The 24258-nt window shown below is 37.4% G+C and overlaps 1 protein-coding gene across 1 annotated transcript; it reads right to left on the bottom strand.

Annotated features, from left to right (window-relative positions):
* Nucleotides 1-1017: 1017 nt before the first annotated feature.
* On the bottom strand, nucleotides 1018-21093 carry unm_sa1614 (un-named sa1614; the record flags this gene model as incomplete). Its single annotated transcript, XM_079242578.1, has 28 exons — nucleotides 1018-1092; nucleotides 1373-1498; nucleotides 1857-2011; nucleotides 3108-3151; nucleotides 4079-4142; nucleotides 4218-4385; nucleotides 4819-5095; nucleotides 6336-6443; nucleotides 7355-7422; nucleotides 7955-8070; nucleotides 8155-8240; nucleotides 8899-9085; nucleotides 9178-9269; nucleotides 9758-9891; nucleotides 10172-10344; nucleotides 10980-11028; nucleotides 11287-11374; nucleotides 12502-12571; nucleotides 13495-13592; nucleotides 13681-13761; nucleotides 14214-14289; nucleotides 14383-14468; nucleotides 14637-14766; nucleotides 14966-15015; nucleotides 15138-15212; nucleotides 16146-16291; nucleotides 16408-16480; nucleotides 20968-21093. 28 exons carry the CDS (start codon nucleotides 21091-21093, stop codon nucleotides 1018-1020), a joined length of 3021 nt encoding a protein of 1006 aa, XP_079098704.1.
* Nucleotides 21094-24258: the final 3165 nt, after the last annotated feature.

Here is a 24258-nt window from a genome sequence, read left to right as displayed (position 1 = left end):
TAAATTTGAAGACTGCATTAGGTGAGAGCCAGAATACACCCTGGACAGGTCACCAGTCTATTGCAGGCTGCTTATCACACAAATGCATTTCAATTGCAAATGTGGCACCATTTAAAGAACAGACTTTCCAAAAACATTGTTGAAAAAAATTTTACCAAACACAAATGTGTTTATGAGGAAAAAGTCGTAATATGAAGGAGTATTTTGATATATCAAAAAGACACTGGGTAAATGAGTTTTATGACAGCGGCAGCAACGGGCTGCTGTGCTTACTCACTGAGCGTGTTGTAATATGTTGGGACACAAAGGCATCAGATGTGCCTCATCTCTGGTTTCACCTCTTTTTAAGCCCAGTCTCTGTCCCTTTTGGTGTCCATCACTTCTCTGAAGAAGGATGTTTACCTGAATTTATAGCTTTGGTCTTAAGTATCCCAGAAACCCTTTAAAGACAAGCTTGAAATGCATTTCCTGGTGATGTATTCCATGGAATAAATTAAAATAAATAAATAAATAAATATAATAAAATGGGAAAATTGATGAATCTGGCTGTAACATACGTTGACTGTCTGTCCTCTTTGTGCTTATTTAAGTATAATTTTTCATTTGAAATAAATAAATAAATGCAATGGAAATATAAACCTTCACTCTTAGCCGATCTGTTTGCATGAGGCTCTCTCCTCAACAACATTACCCAACCCGAACCACATAAAAATAATATGTGGCCTTGAGTCTGCATTCGAAGGTCATTCATAATATTTCCATGGTAACAGAAGGCAAGAGGAACGCTGGTTGCTGTGACAACACTGGTTAGACCAAACTCATATGAACTTGTATCATGCCAGAGGTGCTCCATCTGATCCTGAGAGCTGGAGTCAGACCAGATAAGGCCAGAAAGTCTGATCCTGCAATGAGACATCACGTGTTCTACTAAGGTCTATGTTCTGACTTCACAGGCTCAGATGTGATGTGGATTTGTGCTGACCTAAAGTCATGTTGGTTCCTGGTATGGTCCAGGCATCAGTCAGAGAGTAACTGGACAAAGGAGGATGGAAACAAGCCTCTCTGGTCCGGTTCATCCTCTACGTAACCATGCTACACACAGAAAGAATGAACACATAATTACATTCATATTTTGTACTGCAGGAATTTTAAAATTAGTACGTATAATGTAATTACAGTTTTGCTATATACTGTATGCAGACTGCTACATTCATTTCTTGATGAACAACTACAAATTCATTCATAATAATAATCACAATAATCTAGAATAAATTAATGGCTGTAATTAAGTCAGTGGCTTAATCCTCATTGTAAATATTTTTACATCCCATCAGCTGGAGCACCAATCAGAGTTCAGCATGATGATACGTACCAACCAATCGCTGTCTTCCTGTCCCAGAACCACTAACATTTGGCCCTCAGAGAAGCTTAACTCATCATGATGATCAGCCTGGCAGTCATACAACGCCTGAGCCCTCCGACTGGCAGCCCCCCGAGGCTGGTGGACACAATGATTGCATGAAGCTTAAGGACTAAATGTTATTTTTATCAATATTTAGATTATTTTTAACAACTAATTAAACAAGGACATAAAGAATATTAAGTAGCATTGCTGAAACCTTTTTGTTCTTATTTTTCATGGATAATACAAATGTAAACTTTGGTACTAAAAGGTACATTTGACCACTTTCAGTTTACTATTTATCAACTTACTTTATTCATGTATATGCATCATAGCTGCATATTATCTTTACATTTGCATTATATCTTCACAGACATGGTCTGCGGGTTGTGTTTTTTTTTTTTTTTTGAAATTCTTTCATGTTTGATGGACGCTTCAGAGTTAAAAATCTCACCAATGATCTGCGAGGGAGTGGCTGAGGGGCGGGACCTCTGCTGTCACTCTCAAAGCTCTGAGATCGGTGATTGGTGGGGGATCCATTGGGCGGAGCTTTACTGGCTGGATTCAGTATGTAAGAGGAGCTACTGTCACTTTCAGCTCTTCGAAAACCTGCAAGTCAAAATCAAAATAACAAACTTGTAAGTTATCACATAGGAAGGGGGTCTTCCTCACAGAGTTTTTAAAAATAAAAAAGTAAGAATTTTTTTCATAATTTTTAACAATTTAAGTGAAATAGGACATCAAGAAGGTGGAATTAATTTTTTTTTAATTTTTCAAATTTATTAGTGTCATCAAATTAAAAATAAGCTCATATATTCATGAAACGACAAAATGTCCCAGTTTTAACATCTGATATATTGTTTATGTTCTATTGGGAATAAAATTTAGGTTTGACATTTGCAAATAATTTATGTTGTACACATTTTACACAACTTCCCAACTTTTTTAAAAAATTGAGTGCAGGAGGAGGAGGAGCTCAGGAGAAAGAGCAGTCGTCCTTCAACTGGAAAGTTGGGGGATTGATTCCAGGCTGACTAAAATGCCAAAGTGTCCTAGGGCAAGACACTGAACCCCAAGCTGCCCCCCGATGTGCCTTTCAGGGTATGAGTGTGTTGAATGAGTGTGTGTGTGAATGGGTGAATGTGACTAATGTAAAGCGCTTTGAGTGGTCTGCATGACTAGAAAAGCGCTATATAAGTACAAGTCCATTTACTTCAGATAAGCACTATGTGCCCCTACAGCAGCAGAAGTTTAGACCGAAACCAAAATTCTAGTGAAACATAACTTTAAACCTAAAAAATGTTTTAGTTTGGTCAGTTGTTTATTAGATGAAAATAAAGAGAGGAATGTGTACAGAATGTTGTAAAAAATTCTTCAGTAATAAACAACTAGAAAAGCCAAGCCGTAACATTTTCCTGTTTATAAACCCAAAATGTAACTCATTTACAGTTATTTTTAAACAGGCAAGAATCTGGATATCTCACATCAAAGAGACTTAAAGTGTTACATCTTTGGTATATTAGCATACAAGTGACAAAAACTTTTGGCAATTACCTTGTTTTCTAACCCTAATATAATTAGAGTCCTGTCATTTTTCACTGCTGACTCCTTTAAGAGTGAGGACTCTCCATTGCAGAAAACATTTATCATATGTTTAGCAGAGTGTTTCTACAGATGTGAGAGGATGTTTCTGAGCAGGAAGTACCTCTGTCTGGTTGCTCAGTCAATGAACTGAGAGGAGAGGCTGGACTGGAAAGACACACACAAACACAGAAAGACATGGAAAGAGAGAGAGTCCATTTTTAATATATTTTAACTCTTTAACTTGTAATTTAGCTTCTCACCAGTAGAGGTCAGTGCAGTTTCAGGTCTGTTCAATGCTGTATGTAAAAGTAAGAAAAAAAAGACTCCAAACTAATCGCTTCTATAACTCCTGTATATATATTCACAACTGAAATGTTTACACCAAACACTAATTAACATACTATCACCACATAAATATATTAATTTGTTGTATTAATTTTTAATAAGAATAAGTTAAGAAGGAACCCAACTCTTTGGAAAAGAAAAGATAAAACCTCTTGCAAACATGGGTTTGTGCCTTTTTTATCATTTAAAAGAATCCTACTATCAAAACTTCAGCAATGTAACTATGATAAATATTTTTAAAAAGGTTGTCATCAAAATGAGCACAGATTATGGTGTTTTATTTATGACTGAATAAATAGATTATTTAGATTGTACTGTATTACTGTATTCATTCATGTATTCGTCTATAAAAATCTATGTTAGAACTTCTAAAATACCTGTCACATCTCATCATGTTTAAATTTTGCTCTACATAATACTGTTATGTGACATTGTTGTTCTGTCTTGTGTTTATCTGGCCTTTCACATTTTGAGTCTGCATGATGACTGATCGATGTTATCTTTGCCGCAACACATTCTCAAGCGTCTGACTTCACTAATAGAAAGGAAACCACAATCTCAAGTAGAGAAGATGCTTCATAGCATCTAGTTTGCAGACTTTGGAAATAAAATACCAAGTCCATTGTGTTTGTTACCAGAATTGACAAGACATCACTGAGGCACAAACCAACCTAGAAGTAATGTGTTTAGCTTTCTGTTGTATGTGTTTCTGCTAAAATACTGTGTGATTATACCCGAGATACTCACACACACTTCTTAAAGGAGGAGTCTGGACCGCTGTAGATCCTGGGACTGGTTGGCAACCCAAAATCTACAAAAACACTCACACAGCGTTAACAACACAGTACTTTGACAGATTAATTAGAGTATGTCCCTTAGATGTTACCATGCTTATTAGACTCGGAGCAGGTCCTCTTGTGTCTGATGGCAATGGGAGGGGGAGGGGTTGTCTTTCTATTTCCTGTCATGGGAAAGAAAACCTCGCCCTCTTCCTCCTCTTCTTCTTTCACTCCATCTCCTCCAGCAGGAGGAGGAGGAGGAGGAACACTGGGAGCTAGGAGGTGAGGGAAAGGGTCAAATGAAAAATTATTCTTATTTTCACACTTGAAAACGTATGTGAGTTTTCCTTTTACTTCCTGTTTTCATTTTATGACAATTTGCATTAGTACCAACTAACATATTGTAGAGACAAATGTTAGTAACACCAGGAAATCAGTAGTTGGACATATAACTGTTTTAGATGAGCTGCAACATGCTGGCACAGGAGCCTGTCTGACAACCATGGGAGAAAAAAACCTTTTATCTCCAAATATTATTTAGTAATTATAAGAAAATTTGTTTCCCCATGCAGAGCAACAAGTAATTCCATTAAAACATTTTATATTTTCTTCTCCTTTTGACAACTGGCAGGATGGGAGATGGGGAAAGACGGACTAAAACCGAAAGCTGATAGATAATATTGTAAAATAATCGAGGTGTGAACTCACCTTTGACTCGTGGCGGCAGCGGTGGAGCAGGGGAGGACGGGGGAGGTGGAGGAGGGCTGGGGGCAGAGCCAGATGGACGGTTGTGTAGCTCCATGGCCATGGCCAGCCTCCTCCCCACACTGAGAAGACCTCCACCTGCTGCTCCAGAGGAGGGTGGGGTGACAGATGAGGATGAGGAGGTGGACTGATTGAAGCTGAAAGGACGGGATGAGAATGAGAAGGATGGGGTGAATGCAGAAGATGATGACGTGGAGCGTTCCTTCTTCACTGGACCGTTCTGAAATGTGATGATAATTCACAAGTTAGTCACACCAATAAACCGTTGCTGTAAATTCTCTAAATTCCCAGTGAAAGAGACAGCATATTGCTGTTTACTTCTGCATAATAACAGTTTGACATTATAATAATTTCTTTGAATTTTAAAGAAATGAAAGACTCCAAAAGTGACTGGTATACACATGTTTAGCACACGAAGAAGAAAACAACTTTGCATTAAGATTATGCATTCCAAGTTATTTTTATGCCTGATACCTTTACATATTTTGATTTCCACAAAAAAAAAAAAAAAAAAAAAAAAAAAACACATCCTTTGTCAGATTTTAGGCTGTCACACAAATTAAATCCAAGGCAAGGAGCTGTTCAGTGTTTTGAAAAAGGATTATTTATTTATGTAGAACAGAGAAGTTGGTGACCAAACCACAACAATCTGGCTAATGACCAGTCTACTTACTGAACTTCTGAATTTACAGAACATCCATTTTGTATCATAAATTAAATGCATCTTTAACTCTTCTTTAAAATGTTAATTTAGCTGTATTGATAATTATGGGTCAGCAAAGATGATAATATGGTTGAATTGTGCAGCTACACAATTTTCAGCTTTTGGTGGATCACATAGAAATTGTATTCCCTGCAAGTTGGGATTTAGGGTTGTAAAATAAACAAAATAAATTATTTATGCCTGCACACTGACAGACCAAACCCATAAATACTTTTAAACATTAAATCTGACTTCAAGGAGTTTTAAAATCTACAAGAGCCTTCAAAATAAAATGTGTTTGGTACTGAATGTAGACATTCAGAGACAAAAAGAAAATAATGTGACGTAAAACGAAAAAAGTAAAAGCCAGTCCACATCACATAAACAGTATCATTGTGATGAAAGAAAATTAAGTGATATGGTTAATTTAGAATCTAAAACTTGTACATTATATTAATAAGCTCAATTCATTCAGCCACAAATGACAATTTTTCAGAGGCACAATGTGAACAGAAATAAAGATAAATCTATTGCTGTGACAAGACAGGACACTTTGTAGCAGGCAATTACTACCACAATTTTTACATAATTTCCTCCCAGCACATTAGTTGAGAATCTTAATTTTAAGTCAGAAATCAGACAAAAGGTGATGGCAGAGCAGAGATGACGTGTAACAGCCAAATGTTGATGATTTGCCTGATAAAGAATCTAATGTTAATGAAACCATTTTATTCAGGCACTTGATTGTCAAGGCTACCTTGTCATCAAAGTCGTCGTCACTGTCATACAGATCATCATGACGGAGCCTCCATTCATATTCCACATGGATGTGATGGTCAAACTGGTTGGACTGAGCTTGCTGCAGCTACATACCGATCAAAAAATATATTCACAAATTGATACAATTAATATTTTAACAAGTTTAGTTTAATTCATTACTATCACAACTGTCTTTTTTTTTCTCAAATGCCTCATTTCAAATTACTTTACTCTTTACAGCAGAACATATTGAATTCTGTCAATCAGATGTAAATTACATAGACTGTATATAAAAAGATGGACGGGGCCTCTGTGACGTCACCCATAGGTTTCTGAAGAACTGAAATGAAGCTCGGTGGGCGGTTCCTACCATCGCCATCTTGGCAGGGGCATCCGTGTCGTCTCGCCCGGAAATTACAAACATGGACAAAGAGGTGGAGCTGAGAGGGGGGGATGTGAGCGTCATGGTGGATGATTGACATCGAGCGCACTCTGAGCTGTCTGTCGCTAAGAGCTAATCCGGAGATAACAGGAGCTAACCAGCTAATGGAGTTAAGCGGGCTAAAGCTAAGTCACATTGTTAACCGGCTAAAAACCGCGGTTGTTCTACGTTTATCTAACTTGAAGCTTGAGATCGGGTACCTGTCAATCAAAAGAACACGCCCCTAAATATGCTGAATTTCGACATTAAAGTCAGAAAAAATTCACTGCCCCCAGAGTTTTCATGAATGTAAACTTGACCTACTGAACCGAAAATGGATTTTTGAACCAGGCTGTAAACATGTTTATTTCTGTCGTGAAGTTGGCTTTTTTTAACATGGGAGTCTATGGGGATTCGCTATGTTTTACAGCCAGCCCCTAGTGGATGAAGGGGGAACTGCACTTTTATGCATTTCCGCATAGGCTTCACTTTTTACCGCCGGAGGCTCCGTCCATCTTTCATATACAGTGTATGGTAAAGTAGTTGAATTTACTTCAGGCACCAAAATTGATCAATTATCATAGTGAGGATCTCACCAGCGCCTCACAGTGGCTGTGCTTCAACCGGCGGCTTACATCAAGTGCAGTTTCTCCTAACTCGTTCTCTGCAACATAGAAACAAGTATGATATTAATCACCAATTCACAGAGACATCATCGTAACAGGCAACACAAAAAATCCTATGGATGTGTTTTAATTCTGCCAAACATCTCATTTTGTGATTACTTTGTATTAATTAACCCCTTCTGGTTACTTTTCTTAGAATGCTTTTAATCCATGTGTTGTGTTATAATGGCTTGTTACCACACAATATCATTCTGCAGTGCATTTCTGTAGTAATGTTTTCAAATGACAATAAAAATGCATAAATGAAAGAACAATAGGATAAAAAAAAAGATTGCTTTCAAAAATGTCCCCAATGTCTGGCATGGTGTCCGTACCAACAGCAAAAAAAAAGTCTGAGGTGTAGACATTTTTTTTTATATGTAGTAGTTTTTGAAGGTGAAAATTTAAAGAATGAGTTTAGAAATGCAGTGTGTGTGTGTGTGTGTGTGTGTGTGTGTGTGTGTGTGTGTGTGTGTGTGTGTGTGTGTGTGTGTGTGTCTGTGTGTCTGTGTGTCTGTGTGTGTGTATTACTGATGTGCATATTGGCTCGGGCTCTTAGCAGCAGTTTCACACAATCACTCTTGTTGTGCAGGCAACTGTAGTGCAGCGCTGTGTTTCCTGCCGACGTTTGTACATCCACATTGGAGCTGAAAAAGAAACAAACATGCAGGTAAACACGCAAGTGTGAACATGAACACACACTGAGCTGTAAAAACTCACAGTAGACAGACCAATTCTGAGCCAAGAAGTCCAGGATGTGTAGTGACGTCCTGTCGGCCAATAGAACTGCTAAATGGAGCGCTGTCTCTCCTTTCTCCTGTTGGTATGAAAAAAAAAACACTGATTACATTTTGTTGTGTTTAAGATATTTACTATTGTATGAACATGTGTGTATCTGTATCACGACCTGAATTTATTCATGTATTATACCCATGTGTGTTGCGCTGTTTGTGCACCTGTGTCTGTAGGTTCAAAAGCATATATCCATTTCTTATTATTTCGATATATATGCATATTCTTTTCTGTGTGTATGTTTATTATTGTGTGTGTACCTACAATATGTGTGTTGTACTTTTATGTCTCTAACTCCGTTTAATTATTTGTATGAACAAATACAACTGTATACAATCCCTTATAAGTGGATTGTACATGAGCATTCCTTCTGACTGCAAGTATGTACAAAACACACAGTATATACATGCATGTGAGCACAGGTCTTTGTAACCTTTTGTACTATACCTGAGTATATACTTGTCTGTGTATCACTACATGTAGATACCTGCATATGAGTGTTTATGTGAGTATTAAATATATATTAGCCACGTCTCGACTTGTTTATTCTTCTGTGTGTGTATGTGGCTCTGTGCAAATCTTTTAGTAAGTGTGTATAGACTTGTATGTGAAATGTTTTACCATTCAAAAGGTTTTGACGCACCAATGAAGTAAAAGAAAGTGGTATGGACTACTTTCTATACCTGTATATGTGTGTGTAGCGGCTGGCTAAGCTCCGCCTTCTGTGCATACAGTTGAATCAGAGTGAAGATGTCGCAGCTCTTGGTCGCCTCCTGCAGGCCGAGTCGCAGCACTGCAGCAGAGCTGTTGCTCCGCCTCACAAAATAAACATCTTGATATTTTGACAGGATGAAGTCTTTGCGTTCCCCCCTGCATGCCGTACATGTACAAAAATATCACACTTGTTAAAAATAATCAAAAACACTTATTAGGAGAAACAAGCTGTAAAATGTGTGTCTCACATGTGGCTGTACTGCGAAGGCTTCAGTGACGGACTTAGTAGGTTCGCCTCCAGTATTTCATTAAAACCAGAGTTGCCAACATTTCTGGCCAACTGGAAGACAGAGAACTACAGCTTATCATTACATTATTTATTGTTCACCCAAAAGAAAAATAATGTAATAGAATTTTATTTATGTTTTACTTGTACTTATGTCTTTTTAAAATAAATATCAAAATTGCGAAAATAACTATTATAGAGGACATAAAGAGAAAACTAATCATCTAATTCCATAATGACAGGCATCTCAAATATTTCTGAATTACACAATTTAAGCTTAATTAATCAGCAGCCTGAATTCAGTTAAGTGGAGTCAGGCCTGGAAATATAACTGAGCCAAGTTACAGAAAATCTACATCTTAGTTAATTAGCAGAAAAATTTAACAATTCATTATCTAAATATGCGTACTGTCGAACAATGTAACATTTTTTTCCCTTTCAAGGCACCAGCAGTGAGCACTACCTCACAAAGGAAATCAGCTCATAGCTCTTTCCCGCTGACCACAAGATAATTTAGCTTACAAGATAAAACAGCTTCTTACCAGCAGGTCTGAGGTCCCCAAACTGTCCAGACTCAAAGACTGGATTCTGGAGACATGGACCCCCATCTCCCTGTGGATCCCTGAACACTCGATGCAGGTCAAGATCCCCAGGTTTGTGGACAGCCATCCAGGATCTTCAGACAGAGAGAATTGTCACGTTAAAGGTTTCAGTGCAGAAACGTATTTCCTTTGATCTTGTAGATATATGCTGAAACATAAAAACAATAATAAAACATGGTTTCCCATGTCTGCTGCAAATGCATTATCAAATTATTGCTTATTTTGTTTTCTGTCAGCTGGATGGTGACTAAATCTAATACTCATGTCAAGACCCCATCTGTTGGGGCTGTTGAAATTGGTCAAATGCACGAGGTCAAGAGTGAAGATGAAAAAATGTAATTTAAAGGTGATTACCTGGAGCTCCGCAATCACAGCAGTTATTGTTTCCTGGCATGCGGCGGATGTCTTCAGTAATGGCTCGGGTCAGATCTTCCACGCTACTTTCACCACCTCCATTCCCTTTTCCCACCCCGTCCAGAGCCATGCTTAGAGCCTCCTGTTTACTGTTACTGAGCACGGAGATCCATCTGAACATATCATTAAATTTATCATTACACAGATGTTTAAAATCTTTTCTTTAAAAAAAAAAACTATGGAAAAATGCATGACTCAGAAAAAACAGCCTATTAACAAATATCTTCCTTTGTCTTTCCTGAGATATTTTCTTTGTCAAAATCAGGCCTATGTGACCCATTATACCTTTCAACCAAGTCCAGTGAGTCATACCCCCTTTAACTAAACTATGGAGAGGGTTTTGTTTTGTTTTGGTTTGAAAAATTATTTTTGACTCATGCTGAGCACTTATTCTGCATTTTCCATGAAGGCTTGATGGCTACAAAGTATCTCAGGTCCAAGAACTCTGGACAGATCCTGATCAAGATCCAGAACATGTTTATTGGGAAAGATCAAAGTGAGAGTTTATTGTCGGCTGAGATGTCCAGTTTGAACCGGAGTTAAGGGGCATCTAGCAGCTGGAAGTTTGGCAAATACAAACCAAGACAGTCGAAGAGACATCTTGAGCCAATCTGTATTTTAATTAAATTTTCTCACCTTTTATTTTTACATTTAATAATAAATTCTCATGGCATGCAGAAAAAATTAGATGTGTGAAATCAGTGAAGATGGGTTTTTTTTGAGTCCAAGAAAGAAATTTCTGACTTACGCCACACACTCTGACTCATCCTCAGCCAGGAAATGGTAAGTCCGATTATCTGGGGGACACAGTAAATTTCATGTAACTCAAGTATGAATACATAATAATTGTAAAATTTAACTTAAACTTCCAAGGTAAACATGTGAATATCAAAGTTTATATTGTTAATTTATCCATTATAAACAACCTTAACTTGCAATTTAATCAAGAATTCCACAAACGTTCTTTTATTTTTGTTTGCACGTCATTTCTTTATGCAGGCTATTCTCAAGTTACCCAATATTTGTCTAATGACTGAGTGTATATTTCTGCTTACGAGAGATGAGGTCGAAGCATTTCTTGTCCTCAACACTAGGTTTAACCTGACAGGTGAGCAGGTTGAGTCTGGTTGGAGGTTTGTTAGGCTGAGACAGAGGAAGAGAGGGCGCTTGGTAAGGTGAAGTCAATCAAACCATTCATGCAGATCAGAGATGGACTGAAAAACTGGAAGGTAAAAACTGATTCGAGCAATAACCAATCAAAAATGCCCCAAAATTCAAGAAAAAAAAATAAAAGAGGAAGATGTCTTTCATTTTTAAAAAAACAAATACCTAAAAAGCAGCAACTTAGACAGAAATTAAGAAAATAAATCAAATAAAATAAAGACAGAAGCCCATTCATAGTCCATGTGATATTATACATTAACTGACTTACTATAAAAATATGAAAATAAGAAGCATTTTGTCATCATTAAAATACTAACCTGTTTCATTTGATTGTTGCACAGTACCATGTAGGTATGGACAACAATTTTATTCTTTAATAAAATGTTAAAAGCCGTCAGAGATAATCTCAGATCTCAGAAGTGTGAGGCATGATTCTTTTTCAATCAGATTTTAAATGAGAAATAGGAAAGACAACTTGTCAGTCAGAGGTGATTGGTTCTTAACTTAATCTATTGGTTATTAAGTACATTAAAGAACATTTTCAAACAACATTTATGTGTTTAATCTTGTGTCCCACTCTGCCTCCTGTTTCTATTCAAATTTCCCTGAGATTTGAATTCTTAATATCAAGATATTTTAAATGTTTTCATTTGTACCGTGGGTCACTTTGTAAACAGTTGCCTTGTTGACCCAAATCACTGTACAAAATATAACAATTTCCAACAGGTATATTTTCTTGTTTCTCGATGCAGATGCCATCCAACTTTTTTAAATTTATTTTAAACATAATGTCTCTGTCCTTCTGCAGCCTTCATGTGACTTTATTCTATTCTTTCTATTCTATTCTATTCTATTCTATTCTATTCTATTCTATTCTATTCTATAGTCATTTAGCAGATGATTTTATCGAAAGCTGCCTGAGGAAAGACTAAAACAGGCAAACTCAAAGTTTTGAAGCTGAATTGAAAATAAAAATGAAGTAACTGCGTTTGCAAATCACTGACTTTTGAATATTCCTCAACATAAATCCACATTTCTTAAATTCTTCAACATTACCATTTTAATACTGTGACTTCAGTGTTACAGCAAGTTAGATACAGACTCACAGTAGCATGTGCAATGGTCAGGTAACAGTTGTGAACTGAACATTTCCTCTTCTGCCACATTTTCCTCAACCTGGAACACAAGGAGACAAAGTTTGTTGTTTACAGTACTGACTGTTATTGTAGAAGATCTTTTTTTAATGAAGATCAATTGTCATGAAGTAATTTTTTGAAAAGAAAAAATATATTTTGACCAGACTTGACTTTCTGCTTGTCTGTGATTTTAGAGGTAACTTTGTGTCGTGGTGTTAGAACTTAGATGAGACCCAAATTTACACAAGACAAGACATGCAGAGACACTTTCCTTGTGTCCTGCAGACACCTTTGGAAAAATGTTTTACAGCAGACCTGTGTAAATTCTGTTGATTATTTTGATTCCTTATTTTAGCTTTTTAAGCAGTGTCTGTATAATAAAACTTATGTTGCCTTTAAGTAAGATGACTGCTATGAGCCAGAAGGAGATGTTTCTCCACAAGATGAAAAATATGAGGTCAAATAACACCATTAATCATGCAGATGTTGTTTTTATTTATTTATTTTATCATTTTTTTAAAGATCTTTGTTGCTTAGATGTTGTTTGTTGAGTTGTAGCAAAATATGCATTAAGAATCGAAGTAGATCAACTAAATTCCAGAGAACACCATTATGAGTACAGCTTGTACTTATGAAATTACAGAAACATCAAATAAAAGCATTTCTAAAATCAAAACCACATGTAAGTCTTGAACTTACTTTCCTCTGATGGACAAAGATGGAGGTAGTATTTTAATGCTAAAGTTGGCTTAATTGAGTCATTTATTTTTATCTATTCACATATTTGGTAATAAAACAACAGAATTTCCATCTGTTCATCTCTTATTTTTTCAACAGTATAACTAAATGTAAGATTTAAGAAATGAGGTGTAGCATCAAGCAGCTACTTCAGTTGTTGATATTAATTAGGGTTTGCAATAAATTATAAACATTATAAACTAGTTTATGAATATGTGTGTTTACCCATCACTCTTTTTGTAGAGGAATCCTGATCTCTCAGTTCCATATTGTTTGTCTCCCAGGAGCTGATGCATATTGTACACCTGCTTAGGTACAGATTCCTACACACATCCGTGCACACACACAAACATATTAATGAGTTGTGAAACAGTCATAATGTCAGTCACTGTTACCACTTTTGTTTCTGACCTGCTCTGTGTGAACAACTGGCCTCAGCTGATCTCTGAGAACACACAGTTGTCTCTTCTCCTCTTCCTGACACTGCTTCACCTGCACAAACATACACACTTATATGCTTCACAAAACAAATACTGGCATTACATTAAATTTCAATGCTCAGCCTGAGAATTACATATTTATATTCTCAATGTTTTCCAATTTAAAGACCTGTTCTCCATCATTTTAATCACTGTGCTTTAATTATGTTTTATGGACTATTCCTCAAATCAGCAACACAAGAGAATAAAAAGAAGAGTTAATAATATGCCAGATTTTTTTTTAACATATGTAACATTAATATGTTCTAAAACTTCACTGGCATGAGTTTCATGAAAATAAGAAGCCCATAAAGGTAATGAAAGTATTTTATGTGCATTTTCTTTCAATGTGTCATTTCATCAATCGTTTAAGCTTAGGTTGTCATCAAAATACGTTTACTGTAATACATATTGTACACAAACAAGATGCCAGCAGTCTGCTAGTGGAACTTGCTGTAAATGTACCGTGGTCAGCACTCCATTCAGCTCCTCCATATACTGCTTCAACCTCTGTGTAGTGGAAACACACTCCTGCAGGAAACTACACACACACACAGATACAGTGAATGTAGCTACATGAATTGCATGAGTCATTGCCATCAAGTATGCTTGTCCTTTGTGAGAGAGCTCCTACTTGTTGTGACTGTGGTAGTGTTTGATGAGGTTCTGCAGCAGGTCAACTCCTCTCTTTGTCTTTATCTCGTTTACCTTAATGAGATACTGGTTCAGAGAGAAAGACAGAGGAATTGATGAGGTATGTGTAGACACAGAGGACTAAACGTTTTGCAAGGGTAAGTTGCTGATGAGCAAAAGGGTGGAAGTTGAAAATGTGAAGGAAAAGGATAGACAAAACAGGAAGAAATACAAATAGCAGAGAAAGCCTCTAACCTCGCACATGCTCAGTTGGAAGGACCGCCTCTCCTTCTCAAGTTCCTCTGCAATTTCCCCTCCACTCACCTCGCTCCTCACCATCCCGTATTGTCGTGCCAACTCCCTCTTCTCCTTCTCTACCTGCTTACTGAACACACACAAGTTAAATTATCAATAATGACTTCTGGGAGTTTTATCACCTCCCTCCTGCTGACAAGAGCTTATCCAGGTTTCTGAATTATGCAGGATATGATTTTTACATTCTAAAACATGGAAGGACAGCCTGGAAGCCTAATGTTTATGCACATGTAAACTTCCTTTGAAGATTCAGTGTGTTCATCGCTCACAATCTGCTCTCATAGTCCCTCCATGCTCTGTCAAAAGGCTTCTTCAGGTCCTACAGAGGCAAAGGACAAAACCTTAGTTCTGATTATCTCGTTCTGCTCCTCATGGACACATTGTAAACACTCATAATTTAAATAATAAATATAATCAAGCTGATATGAAAGCAGTCCTCACCCCTTTCACCTCCCTCAGGTCTCCTTTAACCAAAGAGTCCAGGAAGAAGTTGATGTTGTGGAGCATGCTTTTTAACTGCACACACACAAACCCACACAAACACAGGTTGGACTTTTTGTCCTGTGAGATAATTCAGCTGTTGAAAGGTTTGAGGGACATGATGTAGAACCTATGGCTGGATATTTCTTTTATATTAAATATACCAAATGTAATTTTTACTTTTCAAAATGTTGTGGGTCTACTTCAGAAAGAATATTGAAGGGATTTCTACTATGAATAAAAAAAAGGTTCAGTCAAAAAAGTACAACAATAGATGGCAGAAGGGTAAAGGAACAAGAACAGTAATGGAAGTATATCCAGTGGATTTTGGAACACACATGCTGAATGAAAGTCCCTGAAATCTGCATGCATTTATAGATATTTTAAAATATATAGACTTTTTATATCAGACACTGTTGCAGCCCTTTTTATTTTATATGTCTAAAAGGATTTTGTTTTAGCTGCTGTCTCTTTAAGACATCCAAAGAAACAGCCCTCATTTCTGTGACTGATCAGCTGATTTGTTAAAAATTGTGTAATAAGGTGTTTGTTCTTTGTTTGAGAGTTTCTAAGCTACATACAAGTGAAAAGGTCTGGTGTGCCAACCAGGCAATGTATGAGGTTAAAGGGGAATTTTTCAACACAAGAATTGTTGAATGTTTTTTCAACCTTTTCAGATTCAAAACAAAATCAAAATTCTTCTCAGACTGAGTGTTTTTCTGCCGGTTTGTAATCACTTGTTTGACAAAGTATTTTAGTAGAGCTTGGAATTTGCTTGTTAAGCAATAAACTTTTTTTTTTTTTTTAATTTAGTTTTGCTTTTTGACGGAGTTAAAGAAGCAGTGAGCGGGTTAAAGTGACATCTAGTGGCTAAGTTGTAGATTGCACTGGAATAAAACAAGCCTATAACTTATCCGATAACGTTGTTATAACCTTTGACCTCTGTGATGTTGAGCTGCTGTCACTCACCAGGTTTTTCATGGGAGACACAAGTTCTTTAGAAAAGTCTGCCAAGCGGCAGAAGGCGGAGCCAACCTCCGTCTCTCCATTTGAGTGACAGTTGACGGAGAGCTTCTCCATTGAGTTGATGTACTGCTCCAAGTGAGACACGTGGTCTGAAACATTGATAGTTAATGAATGACTGTGTGTGTGTGTGTGTGTGTGTGTGTGTGTGTGTGTGTGTGTGTGTGTGTGTGTGTGTGCATTTCTACGTGCATGCATTTATCTGTACCTTGTCCTGATGTGTACTTGGCTTTTGCAGCTTTCTTCATTTTCTGCAACACCAAACGGTCACTGTCCAGAGCCTGAAAAACACAGACATTAAGGATAACTATGTGAATAAAGTGTGTGTATGCATGTATCTATGCATAAAGACTCACCTGCTGACTCAACACACACACAGAGGACGAGCTTTGTTTTGTGACAAAGGACTGCTACATTCCTTTGTGTGTGAACCATCATTTCATCAGTTAAATGCTCCACATGAGGCAGCTCAGTATGGATGCTGCTGTTGTAAACTACAACTTCACTCCATTATAAGGATATAAAGATAATATTTGATATGAAGTAGTTCATACTGAAAAGTTGTTTGTGTTTATTTGTGTGTCAGAACACACACCTAAGTCTCATTATGACAAACATAAAACAATAAGTGGAAAGATTACTGCAGCCACATAAAAAAAAGAGACATAAAAATAATCTGCATCTCTTCAAAAGTGCATCCCTGTATTCTGAGTAACGCTGAAAACAACATTTAATTAAGTGGTCACTATTGTTTAAATGTAATTAAATGAGTAACTGGATGTCTTAAGATCTGTTTGTGAAGGCTATGACATTGTTTAGTTTTCTATGACATGGAAGTTTGCTTGATCAAGACATAATCACTACATATACTATAAATGCATCAGAGGATGGTTTGTAATATCAAGAAAAGCAACATTAACTAAATGTATAAACCATGTCTCTGTCACATACAAGTATGTGTTGTTTTACTTGCTCACATGTTCATTTATTTAAATACAAGCTGCTTGTATACCCCCAAATGTTGCAAAAAAAATGTTGATTATTTTAAAACATTTATTAGAAATAAACATTCCAGCAGATATGATTTTATGTAACATAAACTAGATTCAATAATAAAACATTTTCTCATAAAACTTATATTTTACAACTTTGCAGTTTAACACAGATGTAGGACCAAATTGTTTGTTGTAAATTAACTAGAATCTCCATTCATAATCATCTCTCTGGCTTTACTGTACTATTACAAAATAACAATAGAAAGAAAATAATGGTGTGTAATCTGTTGCCACAGTAACATATGCCAAATCTGTTAGGGGTTCATGAAGGGGGGCAGTTTGAGTCTGTTTTTCAGGCTATTCTTCGGGTCAATAACTCCAGTGGGGTGGTAGGGAGGGAGGTTCCTACTGTCTGCTGATTTAAAGTGCTTCCCCATCCAAAAACACAGACGTCACACAGCGTTAGGAGCTGCTACTCAAATTATTTTAAATGAATTGGTTAACAGATAACAAACCAGAGGAAATATAACAACCTTGTTCTACCTAACTCAGACCTCTTATGCCCAAGTAAATCCTTTTTTTTTTTTCTTTCTTCACATATTAAATTTCACTGTCTGCTGACATAAATATAGCCAAAATCCACAAAGAGGTGCTTGACAGACTTTGGCAAAGTGTGCAGAATATAATTAAAGCAATGTTCACCTTGTCACTTTAAATTCCAGGAGATTATTTAATTCTGTGCCTTGTTAAAAAAAAAAAAAAAAAAAGCTTCACTTAAATTAACAGTAACAATAAGTTCCTTAATCCATTTGTATAGAATCACAGATAATAGAAGAATCTTTTGAGACATATGCCCATATATAGTCAAATTCCACCAGCAAATTAACATCCCCCCCAGAGGAAGAAATGTCCTGGATCTTCCCAGTGGCTCCAAAGAGCTCACACATTCTGAGTTTGCTCTATCAAATCAGATTTTTCTCCTGTGATGTTTTTTGAGGTAAGGTTTCTGAGTCATAGCTTGGATCTTTTCCCAGATATTTTGTTACCATCAGGTTTCCTTGACATAATTCCCACTGGCCCATTTGAAGTTTAACTAGGTCTCCAAGGTATTTATCTAAGTAAACATTCAATATCTAAATAAATAAATAAATGCAATTTAGTCATATTTTTTGCTCCATTTGGACAAAATCTTTTTTTTTCTGATTAATATTTTACTGCTACAGCAACATTTAAATCACTTCTATGGCAGGGTTCATTGCCAAAAATATAATACACATATACATTCAGGCATATTTAATAAACATCAGCTGTAAATGTTTGACAACAAGCTCTGATGTTTGTTTTCCTGCCGCTCCTACTCCCCTCTGCCTCTGCCTTCCTCTCCTGGAGGCTCAGGTCCTGCTGCTTTCTCAGGTGGGTTGGATGGCCAGTTCCTTCTTTGTCCCTCCTGTGTGACTAAAAGGAATCTGAGATTCCTGATGCTCTTCAGTAAAATTTTTCTCCTAGTTCAGTTTGTCATTAGTTGATTTTCTTTAGGAAGCACCACTCTCAGCCTTTTTTTGGCAGACATCTTCCACCTGTCACTCCATTAAAGTGGTAACACATGACACGACTGACACATTGGGGGAAGAAATTCGGCAACAGGTTCATTTTGATCAATCAGCAGTCTGAAATTTGAATAAGACATCGATTGACAGGAGAACGTACAAGTTACATACCAATTGGATTTTTGGGTAATTTTGTACCAAAAATGATAGGTTCAGTGGGCCTCTGGGCTTCAGGTGAGCCCGTGCATTAAGACAGCCTTGCGTGTATGGCACAAACATAGTAACAACCACTTTTCAAAATATACCATTGTTACCTAGCTAGCATTCATCAAGGGAAGTGAATGTTAGATGCATTATATATTAACAACATATTCTGTCACTAATAATCAATATCCATCACCAACTTGTCAAAATAGCCACAGGTGGGAAATGTTTAGTGTTTCATTTCAAACAGAACTTGTGGTTTTCAAATAAATCTTATGCCCATGACATATTAGCTCAACTCTTTAACACCGTTTTGATTTATAAGAATATTACTATTACATATGGAGAGCATTCATATGAAGTCATGTTGTGAATGCAGTGATCACACTTCATGCAAAGGTACCATAATTGCAGCAGCTTGTGAGATCCACTACTACGTGTAACCATAATTTTCAGTGTGGAAAGTCTTCCAGTACGCATTCAAACTATGTAATACAATAAACTGCTATGAACTGTCATACTGATATTCAGCAGAGACATTGAACTGCCTCAATATAAAAACAACTGCAGGAAGCCGCAGTATATATTACCTTGAACACTTTTTAAAGCATATTTCTTGAAGATCTGCAGGTGCTATGGACATGCATCATAGTTTACTGTAACTGGGGTCAGAAACTCACTCTAAAGCATTTATAGTTTGCCCTTCATCATTTTCTATAAGATTAAAAAAAAAAGCTTAGAAAAAACAGTCATACAATCCGTTCTCCCACAAAAAAAAAAAAAAACCATCTTATCTGATTGTCAGCTCTGCTGGCCTGAGTAGGCTCTTCCCACCATTCCACATCTGCCTGGCTTAAATTCAAAAAGGATTTTCATTAGCTAAAATAACTGACCTCCTAGTGGGCAGGATGAATCATCTACCTTTTTTTTCCTAGTAAATGGCAAATTCTAAAATGCTACATATGTCAAAAACAATGGATTTAGATTAATCCATTGTAAAACAATAGTCCACATCTTAGTATATTTAAGATTTTTAGTGGATGATATATTATATCAAACAAACAAATAGACAAATCAATACAACATTTCACAGTTAACAGCACACAGAAAACCCCAAACAAGGACTTGAATTTCCTATTAAAATCAATTCAAATTGCAATTTTACACTTCAGTTTAACAAGATATCACAATTTATCAATTCCTGATTGTTTTTTTATGGGTGATTGGGGTAATATACACCTCATCCTTTTCTAAAATGGAATAAATAAAATAAAATGAATAAATAAATAATCATTCTAGTCTGAAAAGTGACACTGAAATGCCTGTTCCCAATGCACAACCATCAACCTGGACTTATAAACAGTCTGTAAATCACATTTTGACCTGTGCACTTGTGCAGAGAGCATTCTGCAGGTATATTCACTTTCACCCTTTAGCCATGCAGATGTCCATCAATGGCCCAGCACATCCAAGCAGATGCTGACACTGATCGTTAACTGATTAGGTCTCAGCACATGTTCGCAGAGCTGTCATAAGCTGTTGCATGATGTCACCATACACCATGCACCAAGAAAAAATAATACAACTGCAGGTTTTTTTTTACACTCTGACAGATGCAATAGTGCAGAACAGAAATGTAATTAGATGTTATCACCACTGTTTTACAGATGTGTAGGGCATTGAAGTTGCATACCAGTAATGTGGTTTGCTAGAGAAAAGGGTGAAAAATGCTGATAAAGGCACTAAATTGGACATGGCTTATCCGTGCACAAAGAAAGTGAGGGGACAGGTACAATATGAGGACTGAATGAGGGGGGTAGTTCATTTCACTCAGGTCCCTTGACAGTTTGACCACAATGACTTCTGGATACAAGCATGAAAATGAGCCCTATGGTCATCTCATTCATTAAACATGGGAATCGTTAAAAGCTTTTCTGGACTTTAACATCTGTCAGATTGCAAGGTGCTGAAATAAGACCCCTTCCATCATCACACCACACACCTCCCTCTGTAAGGACTGACCTCCTCCAGCAGGTAGACGGTGTTCCTGCAGCTGGTCATCTTGGAGGTGAAGGAGGAGGTGGTTGGGGAGCTCCAGTCCTCCTGAACCTCCTGCACGAAGTCCGAAACCGAAACGCTCTCCGGCATGGTGCTCCTCTCAACCCCGGTACACCGTGGACAGGACCGGGGGTGGATCCGTGACAGTGAAATATAGTCTGGGACAAGCAGTTCAGCTCCACACAAAAGACCGAGGACACCAGCGGAGCCACCAGTTTGTGTGATGCATAAAAAAAATATATAATAATAATAATAATTTAAATATACTCCATAAAAGGTTAAATAATCCCTTCAACGTTGTGTCCTTTCCTCCACATCAACATAGAGAAAGATGAGTGAGAAAACAGATGTAGGATGCTGTAATTAAAGAGCTGCTCAGTCAATCTTCCGTCAGTGGAAGTGAACTGCTGCATCTAAACGCCTTTTTTCTCCGAACAAAAGCTGATTTAATCCAGCAGTAAATTAAACCCCAGCAGAAAAAAACTTCACAAAAACCTCCCTAAAAGAAAAAATACAGCTCACTGATTAATTAAAACTAACGAGCCTCAGTTGGGTGAGCGTCTTCATTCAGAAAAAATAAAAATAAAAATCCAACAACCGGCTGACAAAGAGCGGAGGTGCTGCTCGGATAACGGAAGCCACCGGGACACCGGGACACCGGGAGCAGGTTCAGATGAGATGATGGAAACGGTTTCTGCTTTCCTGTAAGCTTCAGTCTCATGTCTTTTCACCACAACCTCGTTTCTTTTTGCTGCTTTTGATTCTTTATTAAACCGCATGGAGAGGCGCGTTCACGGCGAGCAGCGGTGGAGCCCTCTGCTGCGGTGGCGCGCACTGCTGACCGAGCCCAGAGGTACACTGGGTAGACTGGAACCACCCGCACCATCACACTGGCTCTGACAAAGCTTCTTATACCCAGTGTAAAGAGGTTTGAAACATGCAGGCGTGATATTTGTTCTTCCACAACTCAACGTTTCTTTATAGGTCTGAATTTGGACTGACACACAACGCTTTCATTTCAGCTTTCATGATCATATTAAATATTTATATTTTGAAAAGATTCTATTCCCTCACCAACTCCAAATCCCCCCTGAGTGGGGTGGGAGGCACTTAATCTCAAGCTCGGGTCCCCCACCAGGGGCCTGGGAGCTTGAGGTTCCTGCTCTGTAAAGCTGTTCCTACAGGTCTGCGCGCTCCTTGGCAGAGATGTCTGCTGTTTCTCCAGGTATCTGTTGGAGCCACTTCCCCATTGTGGGGGGACACAGCCCCCAGTACTACACTCCACTGACCACAAACATGACCGTTTCTAGGCTTTCCCCTGCTCTTTCATAAACTTTTGGTATGTTTCCATTTTCTTGTGTTCATTTTTTCCTGATGTTGCCATCGTTCAAGATGTGGCAATTCTCTGCTGCTTAACCATGATCCAAATGTTGGCATTAAATGTTTTATCAGTTTCTATGTGAAAGTCGCACGTTATTTTGACTGTCTCATTCTCCACCACCTTGTGAGGTGTTGGTCATTGTGATCTATCTTGAGTCATTCTGCACAGATGTTTCTGGGGTGGGCAACTCCGGTCCTGGAATGCCACATTCCTATAAATGTTAGGAGTTTCCCTGCTGCAACATACCTGATTCAAATCAATGGCTAATTAGCAGACTTGTGCAGCATTTGATGCTCAAGCTCTGCACAAGTCTGCTATTTAGCTCTGATGTGTGCCAGGTGTGTGCCAGGCAGCAGAGAGACTCCTAACATTTGCAGGACTGCAGCACTTGAGGACCGGAGTTGCCAACTCCTGCTGTACACTGTTCTGGCTACTAGGTCTTGGTAATTCATGTAATATTGTCCTGCCAGTACCTTACACTCTGCTGTGAGGTGCTGAATTGTTTCAGGTTTCTCTTTGCACACCCTGCACCAGTGATCCTGCCTGGTGTGGTAGATCTTGGCAACTATTGCTCTGGTCCTCCAGCTTTGCTCCCATGGTGCCATTAAAGTATTCTCATTAGAAAAAGCTGTTGAAATTTTTACATTTTATACCTTTTGGAAAGATTCTTTTTTATTTTCTGCATCACTTAGGATTTTAAGATATCACAGCACAGAAACAACACAAAGCTACAGTTTGTGAGGCATTTCATTCAAAACAATAAACGTAAACCTCTCAGCGGCACTAGAGTAGAAAGATCTAAGGTTCACATAGTTTTTGTCTTCTGGGAAAGAAGGTAGTGGTTATCACAAAATAAATTTCAGATATTTCATTTTGCACCTCAGTAGTCAGCCTCACACTTACCTCTGACATAATTTTCCTTCCTGTATCTGAGACATTGAGCCTAAATTTGCCTCTGAATAACCCAACATTACAGTCTCAGAGGAAACAATCAGAGAAAATGTCTGCACAGTAAACAAACCATTTGTAACTTCCTTGTACAAAGACAACAGATTAGGATAGAGTCTGACTGCAGTCTCTCTTTTTATTTAATTCTTCTCATAGTTTTATATCAAACACATTGAACTTCCCCACAAGTTCATAAAAAGCACCCCACTGAAATATAAACGCTCCATTCAGTCACTATAGTCTCAGCAGCATTAGTGACTAAATGGAGTGCCCAATTGAACAAAATTGTGTGGTAGCTTCTTTTAAAAAAATAGCTCAAATATCTGGAAAAAATCTAAACTGCAAGGAAATCATCATAATCAAAAATTGTTGTTGCTTATTGGTTGTCTTTAAAAAAGGAGTAAGATGATGATTTAGAGTGATTAAGAGTGATGATTAATTTCATTTATGTTACCCAAAAGTTCATATATTCCAAATAAATTTCTTATGACATCAAAAACACTTAAAACACATCTAAAATTATTGCAATTAATGATCACAAGTAATACAGATTGGGGGTTCTAGTTGAATGTGATCATGCAGAACATACAGTGGAATAAATAAAAATGCTGGTTTTTATTTGTGGTGACTGCTGCTGTAATAAGGGATGAAATTAAATAAAACAGATCCTGCAATTTAGCCTGCTCTGGAGCAGGCTAGCTCCACAAAACACATCTCCATGGTAACCTATGCCTGCTTTTGTGTAACCGGTTAACAGAAGAGTTGAGCCAGAATGACCAACAGTATTCCAGATTAATCTCTTATGTTAGTTTTCTGTAATAGTCCCCAGTTTGGGATTGAATGTTTTTTGGTTACCTTAGTCATCTTTAGTTACCATCTTCAAATTTTAAAATGACTTTTTTTTTGGTTCATCCCTAGGGCAACCT

Source organism: Telmatherina bonti (genome assembly GCF_933228915.1).
Source record: "Telmatherina bonti genome assembly, chromosome: 6".
Classification (NCBI taxonomy): Eukaryota; Metazoa; Chordata; class Actinopteri; order Atheriniformes; family Telmatherinidae; genus Telmatherina; species Telmatherina bonti.
Note: the sequence above shows the minus strand (reverse complement) of the source record. Positions and strands in the feature narration are given on the sequence as shown.